Genomic DNA, 14,066 nt, shown 5'->3' on the forward strand with positions numbered 1-14,066 from the left:
ATGTTGAAATTGTAACTAATATTGATACTGTTGTTGATAATATTCATTTTTGTTTCACTACTTTTGGATTGTTCTGTGTCGTGTTTGTGTCTCCTCTCAATTGCTCTGTTTATTGCGGTTCTGAGTGTTGCTGGGTCGGGTTTGGTTTTGGAAATGGATTGCATTGTTATGGTATTGCTGTCTATTGTTTTGTTGGATTGATGAATTAAAAAAATAAATCGATTTTTTAAAAATGAGAATCGATTCTGAATCACACAACGTGAGAATCGCGATTTGAATTCGAATCGATTTTTTCCCACACCCCTACTACCTAGTTTGCTATACTATTGCAGAAATTTTCAAAATGCACTTACCGTATTTTTCGGAATATAAGTCGCAGTTTTTTTCATAGTTTGGCCGGGCTCCAGTGCGATTTATATGTTTTTTTTCCTTCTTTATTATGCATTTTCGGCAGGTGCGATTTATACTCCGGTGCGACTTATACTCCGAAAAATACGGTAATTCCTACTATATTTACTGTCACCAAGTTTTGAGCAAATCAATGACCTGCAGTCTAGTAAAACATTAAAAAAAAAAACCTTCCTGGATGACATTCTGACTACCAAATTGCATTTGTGTTCAAATATTGCGGTTTGTTTTTAAATTAAATTAAATTATGCAACAGAGTAATAATCTGTGATTAATCAAGATTAATCCAAATTTTTTTGATTTAAAAAATGAAGTCATTTGACAGCACTAATATGAATACATCTAGACCCACTCTGTAAAATTGTACTAGGATTTTTTTTCACGGTAAAATACCGTATCCAAAATTTACTGTAACTTTGCAACAAATTATCCTCCACATCTTGTTGCAGTACCCTTATATTTCACAGCGTGTAACGTCACAGTATATTACTGTAAGTGTTACTGTAAAAGTAATACAGTTATTAGAGAGTAATTTACTGTGAATTTACAATGGAGATTGTTACACTTTATTATAACTGTCCAATGAAAAGCAAGTATTCTCTAAGTGGTATTTACTTTTTTATATACAAAATAAATAGGAAGTACTTTATGTGTTTATCCATAATTAAATACTGTCATGATCCGTGGTCTGCATCATGTTTTGTGTTTTCGGGTTGTTTTGGACTCCCTCAGTTCCTGGTTGTGCACCTCCTGAGTTTGTTTAGTCACCATGGTTACGTATTCTTTTCACCTGTCCCTGTTATTCGGGAAGCTCACCTGTTTCCAATCAGAGACAATGTTTAAGCCTGCCTTTTCCGGTCACTCGTCCTGGGGTTCTTGCTTCTGTTACCTCTGCTACCCATGAGATTCATGTTTACCATTCATGCTGTTCGTTCTGGTCACAGTAAGTGCTAGTTTTTGTTTCTTACCCAAGTTTTGTTCTCCGCTTTGTGCGCGCCTTTTGTTTACACATTTTGTTAGAGTTCAAATAAAAGATCTCCTACCTCACGCTGTTGTCCGGAATAGTCCGTTCTGCATTCGTGGGAGAACGACTCCGCATAAAGATGCGACCTCGCCGTGACAAATACTATATTTTGTAGCTCCATTTTTTTGTGAGACAAATAGTGATTGGTGTTCCGTCCATCCACCGCTTGTCCTTCTTGGAGTGGTGGGGGGGCTGGAGCCTATCCTAGCCGCACTCGGGAGGATGGCGAGGTCCCATTTTCACACCAAAAAAACCTGACACAATTTAGAGACATTTCTTTAGACAGCTAGAATCATACTTGCCAACCTTGATACCTCCGATTTCGGGGTTGGGGGGCGTGGTCGGGGTGGGGCGGGGGCGTGGTTGGGGCGTGGCTAAGAGGGTAGGAGTATATTTACAGCTAGACAAGGGTTGAATTGTCCATCCTTGTTCTATTCTCTGTCACTATTTTTCTAACCATGCTGAACACCCTTTAGCAGGTACCCAGAAAGGTTTCGAGTACCACCAAAAAAACTGAATCTCTGAAGACAGTATAAAAATCTGTGTTAAAGGTGTACATATACTGTTTGTATACTAAGCATGTTATTGTTTACAAATGAGAGTTAAAAGTTCAGTACTAAAAAAAAAAAAAAAAAGAATGTGGCTTAAGTACAGTTTTTTAATTGAGCTGCTACATTTTTTGGTTGGGTTGTTTATTAATTTTGAGTAACTTCTACATTTCTAAAAGGGGAGGAATGTAATAGAGTGATCTATGTTTATCTGTTGCCGTCTCCTGGTGAATGTTGGCTATAGCGTACTGGGGTTACTTTTTGGTTGGCCAACGATTTACGTAGTGTTGCGCACCTGACGTCAAGTGTGTGAGTCTGTTCTGAAGTCTACAGTAAAGAGACGTACTTCATCACCTCGCCTGGTTATTGCCTCCAACTCAATATATTACAACAACATTGCTGTTTACGGCAGACGAACTGCTTTACGGTAGAATAAAACATGACTGCTGTTGTTGTGTGTTGTTACCGCGCTGGGAGGACGTTAATGAAACTGCCTAACAATAAACCCACTTAAGAAACCAAGAATTCGCCCTCGATCATTCTACAGTTATAACGTGTCTGGGCAGGCACGCTGTTTATATTGTGGGAAAGTGGACGTGAATGCAGGCTGTTGACATGTCACTCAGGTCCGCATGGAGCTGGAGAGGGCGTGGCTTCCAGCTCCGCCTGAATTTCGGGAGATTTTCGGGAGAAAATTTGTCCCGGGAGGTTTTCGGGAGAGGCGCTGAATTTCGGGAGTCTCCCGGAAAATCCGGGAGGGTTGGCAAGTATGGCTAGAATAGCAAATCACGCACACAAATTAAAACAACGGGAAAACCTGTCATGTTTTTCGGTTTATTTTGTGTCATACCTGTAAAAATATATTCTCAAAATAAATAAATATATGAAATAAATATACTGTGCGTCCCATGAATGAGAGCATCATAAATAAGATTAAAATCTGTCAACAGGTCTGTGCAGTCCTTGTCAATCCTGTGCTCATCATTTAACTGCAACCAGTGAAAAAACAACACCCTTCCTTCACTGGGTCCTACAGATGAGAGTTCAGTAGACGGAACACATCCACCACAGAAAAAGTCCTCGTTTTCTCTTATTCCTTAATAAAAAATTTTAGCATCAGCATTCAGCGCCGTACAGAGCAAACATGGCTGCTTTTCAGTGCATAAAACTACCTTTTTTTTTCTTTTCTGTAAACCAGCAATACTGTATAGCACATGATGCATTTTTCAGAAGTGGTTTGACTTAGCAGCGTTTAGCATCACCGAAAAGAGCCTACAACGAAACAGAAAAAGGCAAAGCAGCTGCTTGTTAATCATTTTGTCTTTGTTCACTTAAACATGCAGATTTGGACAAGCAGGTAGTTGGAGACTCAAGGGAAATCCGCCTTGGCTGCTGGCGCCACTGCATATGCCAATAAAGGGATAATGGGGGGGGGGTCTGTTTCTGTTGCATCATCCGCAGAAGATCCCTGGTGCTTTTCCGTCAAACTCCCTTGTAAAACTGGTTCAACGAGGGTCGTTTATCCTACCAGCAATTCGGGATTTGGATCTGGTGCATTTCTTGTGATCACTTTTGGATCATCCATTGCCCGCTAAAAAAAAGGGGCAGTCTTTTTTAGTTCAGTCGGTTAAGCTTCAGCTCTGGCCCAGTATATCCCTGTATAGTTCTGGTACTCGGTCTGGATCTACAGGCCTCGGCAGGAAGTGCGTGAATCTCTGATGCCGCCGCGATCGCGTGCCGTCCCGCCGTGTGCCGTCTTTATTAAGTGCGACGAAGTAAAACGCTCCTTTTTCTCCGTGCCTGTAAATGTTGGATGAGTAGGTGTTGTACCAGTTCTCTTCGAATTGCTCTCGGAAAACGCTTTCTGCCGACAGCTTCTCCTGCAAGGAGGAAAGACAAGTCGGTTTAACGATCGTGGATGTGACTCTGGGACTAATGTCATTGGGGGAGTCATCAACTCACCGAGCCATACAGTTCCCCCTTGCTGTTCATGGCGAGGTAAAGGCCACTGTCCACACCTCTGATGCTGACCAATCCCACAGCCAGACTGATGAACTCCAAAATACCTGGGTACACATGAACACACTTTAAGTCAGAGTCAAATTTAGAGGATACATGGCCATGTTTGCACTGGAAACCAGCTGCTGGCTCTCTGCCAGACGGGAGTCCACGTGGTGAGAAGGCCAGAGGAGATGCGGATCGTTGAATTGGAACATTACAGTTTGTCTAAGCCTCAGTCTAAGATGTGGAGGAAGAGACGGGGCCCCGGCTGAATGAGCATGTATCGGACACTTTGGATTCCCTGGATGGATTCTAGCTCAGCTCCGCGGACTGGACAATGGCCGAGATCTATAGTGGGCAGCCTGGGATGGAGTCGGCTCTCTTGGTTGTTTTGTTGGGTCTGTTCCTGTCTCTGGTCACCCACACCAGCACATGATGGTGTGGAGCACTACATAGGCCACTTTGGTGCATGTTGGGGCTGGATTGATGTTTTTGTTTTGTTGTCGGGCTATGGTGCACTTTTATGTGCGCAATAAGTACTACTTATGGCTAATTATTTGATTTTTCGTTGTGTTTTGCCTTTGTAACTGTATGTAGAAATTGTGCCACTGAAGACTTAGACCAGGGGTCGGCAACCCGCGGCTCTATGCGGCTCTTTAGCGCCGCCCTAGTGGCTCTCTGGAGCGTTTTCAAAAATGTATGAAAAATGGAAAAAGATGAGGGGAAACATTTTTTTTGTTTGTTTTAATATGGTTTCCGTAGGAGGACAAACATGACACAAACCTCCCTAATTGTTATAAAGCACACTGTTTATATTAAACATGCCTCACTGATTTGAGTATTTGGCGAGCGCCGTTTTGTCCTACTAATTTTGGCGGTCCTTGAACTCACCGTAGTTTGTTTACATGTATAACTTTCTCCGACTTTCTAGGACGTGTTTTATGCCACTTCTTTTTCTGTCTCATTTTGTCCACCAAACTTTTAACGATGTGCATGAATGCATAAAGGTGAGTTTTGTTGATGTTATTGACTTGTGTGGAGTGCTAATCAGACATATTTGGTCACTGCATGACTGCAAGCTAATCGATGCTAACATGCTATTTAGGCTAGCTATATGTACATAGTGCATCATTATACCTCCTTTGTAGGTATATTTGAGGTCATTTAGTTTCCTTTAAGTCATCTTAATTCAATTTGTATCTCATGACACACTATCTGTATGTAATATGGCTTTTAATTTTTTGCGGCTCAAGACAGATTTGTTTTTGTATTTTTGGTCCAATATGGCTCTTTCAACATTTTGGGTTGCCGACTCCTGACTTAGACTTAGACTTAGACTTCCTTTTATCGTCATTCAAGATTCTGAAATTTTGTTGCATTAGCTCCTTGTAGTGCAGGATAAAAGAGCAATAAGGTGCAGATATAAATGAATTGATTACTGTACAGATAAATATATTGCACTTTTGCATATGCATCCACGTTTATGGATGTATGTTATATTGTCTTTCTATTCCAGCGAGTTAATCTGTTTTGGGGGCGGGGGAATTGAGGGGATTATTGATGTGAAGCTCTTTTAATGTATTTTATGTCCTTTGTGTTCTTTAAATGGGAACATTATCACCAGACCTATGTAAGCGTCAATATATACCTTGATGTTGCAGAAAGAAGACCATATATTTTTTTAACCGATTTCCGCACTCTAAATGGGTGAATTTTGGCGAATTAAACGCCTTTCTAATATTTGCTCTCGGAGCGATGACGTCACAACGTGGCCTCACATCGGGAAGCAATCCGCCTTTTTCTCAAACACCGAGTCAAATCAGCTCTGTTATTTTCAGTTTTTTCGACTGTTTTCCGTACCTTGGAGACATCATGCCTCGTCGGTGTGTTGTCGGAGGGTGTAACAACACGAACAGGGACGGATTCAAGTTGCACCAGTGGCCCAAAGATGCGAAAGTGGCAAGAAATTGGACGTTTGTTCCGCACACTTTACCGACGAAAGCTATGCTACGACAGAGATGGCAAGAATGTGTGGATATCCTGCGACACTCAAAGTAGATGCATTTCCAACGATAAAGTCAAAGAAATCTGCCGCCAGACCCCCATTGAATCTGCCGGAGTGTGTGAGCAATTCAGGGACAAAGGACCTCGGTAGCACGGCAAGCAATGGCGGCAGTTTGTTCCCGCAGACGAGCGAGCTAAACCCCCTGGATGTCTTGGCTCACACCGTCTAGAGAAGAATATCGACCCTAGCTTCCCTGGCCTGCTGACATGAGGGTATGTCTACAGAATATATTAATTGATGAAAATTGGGCTGTCTGCACTCTCAAAGTGCATGTTGTTGCCAAATGTATTTCATATGCTGTAAACCTAGTTCATAGTTTAATGCCAAACAAACACATACCAATAGTTGGTTAGAAGGCGATCGCCGAATTCGTCCTCGCTTTCTCCCGTGTCGCTGGCTGTCGTGTCGTTTTCGTCGGTTTCGCTTGCATACGGTTCAAACCAATATGGATCAATAGCTTCAGTTTCTTCTTCAATTTCGTTTTCGCTACCTGCCTCCATACTACAACCATCCGTTTCAATACATTCGTAATCTGTTGAGTCGCTTAAGCCGCTGAAATCCGAGTCTGAATCCGAGCTAATGTCGCTATAGCTTGCTGTTCTTTCCGCCATGTTTGTTTGTGTTGGCTTCACTATGTGACGTCACAGGGAAATGGACGGGTGTTTATAACGATGGTTAAAATCAGGCACTTTGAAGCTTTTTTTAGGGATATTGCGTGATGGGTAAAATTTTGAAAAAAACTTCCAAAAAATATAATTAGCCACTGGGAACTGATTTGTAATGGTTTTAACAATTCTGAAATTGTGATAATGTTCCCCTTTAATTTCCATCTTGTTATCAAGTGGTTTTTTTTCTTAATGTTTGTGGACTTTTTGTATCTGCACTGCAACCACATAATTTCTCCATTGTGGGATGACTAAAGTCTATCCTATCCTATCCTTCATTGCACCCAGCAGGACTCTAACCCTCTGTAAGGTGACGTTAGAGATCTGGAATGGTCTCGGCAATGAAGTCACTTTTGGATCCCAGAGAAAATTAATCAAATGCCAGAAGAGTTACTGCCTCAGAGCTGCACCTAAATAAATTTTCACGCGGCTACTTTGATGCGTATGATAAGGCTTTTGATCATTTTAAGAACCCTTGTATATCATGAGAGGTTTTCAATGTGCAAACAAAATATAGTGCAGGGGGGAAAAAAGTATTTTGCACCCTTGACTTTTTATAGCTTGGAGACGTCCCTAAACCTTTTTGGCATTAGCTCTAGTGTACTTTGAATGATTAGGTCTTCTGCTGTACCCCTATTACTGACCGTATGTCGCAACAGCTGTCATCACAGTGATAACTTGCTACATATAGGCCTATTATTAGTACTTGCATATGCAAGGGGGTGCATCAGATGTTATACTTTTAGATTATGCATTGACCTTAACTCCTTGCACAATCTATTTAACAAGCGGCCCGGGGTCCAAATCCGGTCCGGGAACAGCACCATATACAGACTCCCGGACATTTTTGTAGAGTTATGTTATGTAGAGGAACTTGGACCACTGTAAACACTTTGGCATATCATTGCATCGACATTTTAGCCTTGTTAGTAACAGAAAACACTTGGGTACAAATGTGTGATTTATATAACTGGGGCGTTCCTCAAGGCACCTCTATAAGTCTTCATTTTTTTGGCAGTTACTAATCTTTTTTTCTAATGTGATTTATGTAATTAAGGTGTTGCTGTTCAACTTCTTTAGTTATAGTATAGTTCCTCAAGGTTCCATTTTAGGTCTTCACTAATTCATCATCCGGGCTATTCAACTGGTGGCCCGCGAGTTCAGTTCAAAAAAACTTGTGAGAGACTCACATTTTTTTGCAGAAGGTCTTTATAAACAACTCTGACGAAATAGACCAAAAAAGGACGCTGGTTCTCGGGAAGCCCTCAGTTATGTTGCTCCCTGGTCATGGAATGACATCCAGAAAGATCTGAGGCTACCAGAATTGATCTCTTTGGGGGAGTTTAAGTCAGTTTTGAAAGATCGAGAAACCAGTTCTCTTGGGCAATGTAGTTATTTTTAAATTATTTTTGACCTGTTGTGGTATGACTGCTGTTGTTCTGTTGTATTGTCTTGCTGTAATTAACTTTATTTGTGCCGCCCTCTTTGTCAGGTCGCTCTTGAAAAAGAGATTTTAATCTCAATGACTCTTTACCTGGTTAAATAAAGGAAATTGTGACCCCGAACGGGACAAGCGGTAGAAAATGGATGGATGGATGATTGAAATTGATTGGATTGTAGAAAATAAGACAAATAGTGAAGGGAGAAGTCCAGCCCCCCTGGTACTTAGTTTTCTGGAAATGTGGCCCCAAAATCAATTCAGTGCTGTCACATTACAATGTTTTGCATTTGCTAGGGTGTACAACTGCACCACATTATAATGAGAGTTGTTTCAAAAAAAAAGTTTGCAGTATGTTGCAGAGTAGCAATAGTACATTCTCCCCTGGGTTTAATTTTATTGTTGGGTCTTATTGTGTGAATGCTCCAAAGTATTCACACATGCACCAAATTTCATCTATTTATTATTCAACTTCTTCTTCTTCTCCAGATTTTTCACCCGATTCGAAACCATTCCAACTTCAAACTGTTCAGCCTATTCGGGAATCGCGGGCTTTCCCATGACAAATTCCAAAATTTCCCAGATTTCCCAGAATTCCAGTATTTCCTTTCCCATTCAAAATGAATTGGCCATTTTTTCAAACTTCCACCAGTTCCACATTTTTTAACCGATTCAAACCATTCCACGTTCAACACATTTCACCATCCTGGAAATCCAAACTACTCTTTTTCCGAGTTCAAAATAATTCCAGGATTTTCCAGAATTCCTGGTTTTTCAAAGCCCTATTTCCACCCATTTTTCTGGCGACTACTCCTTCCACATTTTTCAACGCATTTCAACCGTTCCACCATCAAAACATTCCTCTTAATCAGGACAAAAAATGAAGTGTTTTTTTGAACTGGAAACATTTCGAGTTTTCCCGAAATTCCAGGAATTCCGTAATACCATTTCTCAATTCAACATGTTACTACTTCAACATTTCTCGACCGATTGTTAAAATTCCAACACCAACCATTAACAACATTCAAGTTTTTTACCATTTTCAAAAGTTCCCGCTTTTCCCGAAATCCCCAAATGTTTGGGAAATTCCAATTCAAATCAATGGGACATTCTTCAAAGTTCCACAACTCCCACATTTTTCATCTGATTCAAACTGTTCCAATTTAAAAATATTCAGCCTGTTTGGAAATTGTGTGTTCTACTTCAACAATTCTAAAAAAAATTCCAGGATTTCAGTTCAACTTCAGCATTGGAGCATTCACACACAATTCCTTCAGGAATTGCCTCATCTAGTTAGAGCAGGGGTGTCAAACATACGGTCCGCGGGCTGGGTCAGGCTCGCAAACAGGTTCTGTCCGGCCTGCGGGATGAGTTTGCTAAGTATAAAAATGAGCTGAAATCCTTGAATGAAAAAAACTGCTGTTCTAAATGTGTCCACCGGATGTCGCTATAGCAATTATTTGTATCTTTCTAAATCAAGGGTAGGGAACCTATGGCTCTAGAGCCAGATGTGGCTCTTTGGATGACTGCATCTGGCTCTCAGATAAATCTTAGCTGACACTGCTTAACACGATAAGTAATGAATAATTCCGCAGTGTTAAAAATAACGTTCAAAATATAAAACATTCTCATCCATTTTAATCCATCCATCCGTTTTCAACCGCACCTGTTCAAGAAGTCGCATTATTGGTAAGAAGTATTTTATTTATTATTGATTAGCTTCAGAATAACAATGTTATTAAAAATGTTGGTTTTACTTAAAAATACACGCATTTAGCTGTATTCAGTGTTAAAAAATATAATATGGCTCTCACGGAAATACATTTTAAAATATTTGGCTTTCATGGCTCCCTCAGCCAAAAAGGTTCCCGACCCTTGTTCGAGATGATGCTACATGTGTACAAAATAAACCACGTGAGTTGAGGAAAATGAGTAAACTACATAAATACCATCCTGTAATTTGATTTTGGGTAACACTTTAGTATGGGGAACATATTGACCATTAATTAGTTGCTTATTTACATGCAAATTAGTAACATCTTGGCTCTTAATTAGTCATTATTAAGTACTTATTAATGCCTTATTCTGAGTCTCCCTTTAATACCACTTAATTAATATGGTCTGTCATAACAAAACACAAAACTACAATAACCCTAACCCTTAAGTCTTTGTTACTTAGAATATGTTCCCCTAGTGTCCAAATTACTCTAAATTAAGTCTTTATTACTGAGAATATGTTCCCCACACTAAAGTGTTACCTGATTTTGATATTGGGTTTTTTTTATCTCATTAGATTAAGAATTAACACCATTTAGAGCATTTTAAAATCTGCCGGACTCGAATCCAGCTATTTGACCGATGAACATTATCACATCATTTATTCAGAACGTATAAATTACGTCAAATGAAGATAGAATACTATTAACCGCAACATGTAGGTGTAAAAAAAAAAAAAAAAACATTATTATTTGTAAATTTTCAGAACGTGCTCGTTCTATTTTTAAACAAAGAAACGGGGACGGTCGTGGCGCTGTTGGGAGAGTGGCCGTGCCAACAACCTAAGGGTTCCTGGTTCGATCCCCAGCTTCTACCAACCTAGTCACGTCCGTCGTGTCCTTGAGCAAGACACGTCGCCCTTGCTCCTGATGGGTCGTGGTTAGCACCTTGCATGGCAGCTCCCGCCATCAGTGTCTGAATGTGTGTGTGAATGGGTGAATGTGGAAATAGTGTCAAAGCGCTTTGAGTACATTGAAGGTAGAAAAGGGCTATACAAGTATAACCCATCCATCCATTTTCTACCGCTTGTCCCTTTTGGGGTCGCAGGGGGTGCTGGAGCCTATCTCAGCTGCATTCGGGCGGAAGACGGGGTACACCCTGGACAAGTCGCCACCTCATCACAGGGCCAACACAGATAGACAGACAACATTCACACTCACATTCACACACTAGGGCCAATTTAGTGTTGCCAATCAACCTACCCCCAGGTGCATGTCTTTGGAGGTGGGAGGAAGCCCACGCAGTCATGGGGAGGACATGCAAACTCCACACAGAAAGATCCCGAGCTCGGGATTGAACTCAGGACCTTCGTATTGCGAGGCACATGCACTAACCCCTGTACCACCGTGATGGCCATGTAAGTGTAAAAAAACAAACAAACAAACATTATTATTTGTACATTTTCCAGAATGTGCTTGTTCTATTTTTAAACAAAGAAAACAATCTGAAGTTGTCTTTATTTTTAGGTTACCATGCCATGATTTTTCCAGTTTGGCCCACTTGGGAGTAGATCAGACCTGGGCAAATTAAGGCCCGGGGGCCACATGCGGCCCACTAAGCTTTTCAATCTGGCCCGCCGGACATTCACAAATAATTTTTTGGGATCTTTAAGATGGAAAGTGTAGCTGCCATTATGATGTGCAGTCATGTTTTCTAATGACCGTAAGTCTTGAACTATACTAAGTCTTTCAATGGTTGGAATCTGCACTTATGGCTGATATACCAGTTACTATGGCAATTTAATTAGTTACTATGGTCATCTAATTAGTTACTATGGTAATCTACGTCAGAGCATTTCAGACGAGGCACCAAGCAGTCTGGGCGGGAAGTGTTTCCACAGACGCGGAAGGAGATTTTCACAACAAAGTTCTAAAGCTTAGTGATGTATCAGATATATCAGATTGTAGGTGGGCTTATTTTGTACCCTTCGCGTTCATATTTCACTGTTTGTTGCATTTTTGTTGCGTTTCACTCGATTGTAAAATATGTCGATCGAAAGGGGGTGTGACATTCATATTTTGTCAATATTCAGTGTTTTATCGTTCGTAGAACAATTTAAAATTCCATCACGTTTTTTTTAAGGCGGTCTGTCGTAACGTTTTTAGCATTCAATCAGACATTATTGCGAGGTTTTGTATTAGATATACCAGCCCCCAGACACATTTTTTTTCTCTAAATGTGGCCCCCACGAGTCAAAATAATTGCCCAGGCCTGGAGTAGATTTTTCCCCATGTGGCCCCCAAACTAAAATGAGTTAGATTAATGCATTTCAACTTCTGATACATCAGACTTCTATTGTGAGGAAATGCCTTCATGTTTACCGAATCTGCTGTGGTCCTTCCTGGTTCCCTGCACGGTGCCATCGGGGTGGATCTCCAGGTGGAAGCCGGTCCTGCAGTAGAGCTGCCGCCGCCGCAGAATCCCCTTCAGGTGGCTGAGGTCCGCCAAGCTCCGGGACAGGCGTTCGGATGACATCAGGTGCTGCCCCGCCGAGCCCCCCATCATCACGAGTCCGCTCGCCGAGTTGTAGTCCACCGCGCCGGCCGGGGGGAGAACGAAACGAGCGCCCCCCGTGGAGGCGAAGCTGTCCAGAAATCCGCTGAAGATCCCAACCTCAGCTGCAGCTGCCATCACAGTGCAAACGTGTTTTTGGTTGTTGTTGTTTTTTTTTGGTCAAAAGAAAAGTTCAATCAGCACCTCGCATCCTGCAGAAAGCTCCTCTCCTGCGCTGCGGCTCTCAGCGCATCACCTCGGTGAGTCCTCTCCCCTCTCCCCGGGATACTCCTCTTTGCTCCGCTGCACGTTAGAGGATGTTCCTCTCTCTCTCTCTATCTCTCTCTCCTCCTCCTTAATTCACTTTTATGCATGCAACGCTTCCTGCTCTCTCCCCGCAGCGGAATGGAGCGCATGTAGCAGCCTATATCTTTATAACGCACCCGAGTTGCCTTTTTATGCAAATGAGCCCCGATCCCCTCCTCTATGGCGCATTACTGCACTGCCCCTCAAAGGGAGCCACTCACTCACACTTACACACCCCATGCGACTCCTCCATGCGCATTTGATTGAAATGTGCTTTTAGAACAACAACAATACCAACAAATATATATTTTTAAAGCAATTCTTTGTGAAGAATAAACATGGCGAGTGTTTGTGCGCCAAACTGCCATTATCCTAAACCAGGGGTCGGCAACCCGCGGCTCTAGAGCCGCATGCGGCTCTTTAGCGCCGCCCTAGTGGCTCTCTGGAGCTTTTTCAAAAATGTATGAAAAATGGAAAAAGATGAGGGGAATTTTGTTTGTTTGTTTGTTTTAATATGGTTTCCGTAGGAGGACAAACATGACGCAAACCTCCCTAATTGTTATAAAGCACACTGTTTGTATTAAACATGCCTCACTGATTCGAGTATTTGGCGAGCGCCGTTTTGTCCTACTAATTTTGGCGGTCCTTGAACTCTAACCCATCCATCCATCCATCCATCTTCTTCCGCTTATCCGAGGTCGGGTCGCGGGGGCAGCAGCTTAAGCAGGGAAGCCCAGACTTCCCTCTCCCCAGCCACTTCGTCCAGCTCTTCCTGTGGGACCCCGAGGCGTTCCCAGGCCAGCCGGGAGACATAGTCTTCCCAACGGGTCCTGGGTCTTCCCCGCGGCCTCCTACCGGTGGGACGTGCCCTAAACACCTCCCTAGGGAGGCGTTCGGGTGGCATCCTGACCAGATGCCCGAACCACCTCATCTGGCTCCTCTCGATGTGGAGGAGCAGCGGCTTTACTTTGAGCTCCTCCCGGATGGCAGAGCTTCTCACCCTATCTCTAAGGGAGAGCCCCGCCACCGGGCGGAGGAAACTCATTTCGGCCGCTTGTACCCGTGATCTTGTCCTTTCGGTCATAACCCAAAGCTCATGACCATAGGTGAGGATGGGAACGTAGATCGACCGGTAAATTGAGAGCTTTGCCTTCCGGCTCAGCTCCTTCTTCACCACAACGGATCGATACAGCGTCCGCATTACTGAAGACGCCGCACCGATCCGCCTGTCGATCTCACGATCCACTCTTCCCTCACTCGTGAACAAGACTCCGAGGTACTTGAACTCCTCCACTTGGGGCAAGATCTCCTCCCCAACCCGGAGATGGCACTCCACCCTTTT

At 42.5% G+C, this 14,066-nt stretch overlaps 1 protein-coding gene across 2 annotated transcripts; it reads right to left on the minus strand.

Moving 5' to 3' along the window:
• Positions 1-2,925: 2,925 nt before the first annotated feature.
• On the minus strand, positions 2,926-12,637 carry LOC133624363 (fibroblast growth factor 20-like). 2 transcript variants are annotated; one of them, XM_061987852.2, is made up of 4 exons: positions 12,623-12,637; positions 12,247-12,549; positions 3,943-4,046; positions 2,926-3,860 (listed from the first exon to the last, which is right to left on the minus strand). In XM_061987852.2, the coding sequence occupies exons 1-4, from the start codon at positions 12,627-12,629 to the stop codon at positions 3,615-3,617; spliced, it is 660 nt and encodes a 219-aa protein (XP_061843836.1). In that variant the 5' UTR covers positions 12,630-12,637; the 3' UTR covers positions 2,926-3,614. The 2 variants fall into 2 exon arrangements, with proteins under 2 accessions (XP_061843836.1, XP_061843837.1); XM_061987853.2 differs by lacking the exon at positions 12,623-12,637 and having other exon boundaries at positions 12,247-12,556.
• Between the last annotated feature and the right edge of the window lie 1,429 nt (positions 12,638-14,066).

The sequence above is a fragment of the Nerophis lumbriciformis genome, linkage group LG27 (assembly GCF_033978685.3).
Source record: "Nerophis lumbriciformis linkage group LG27, RoL_Nlum_v2.1, whole genome shotgun sequence".
Classification (NCBI taxonomy): Eukaryota; Metazoa; Chordata; class Actinopteri; order Syngnathiformes; family Syngnathidae; genus Nerophis; species Nerophis lumbriciformis.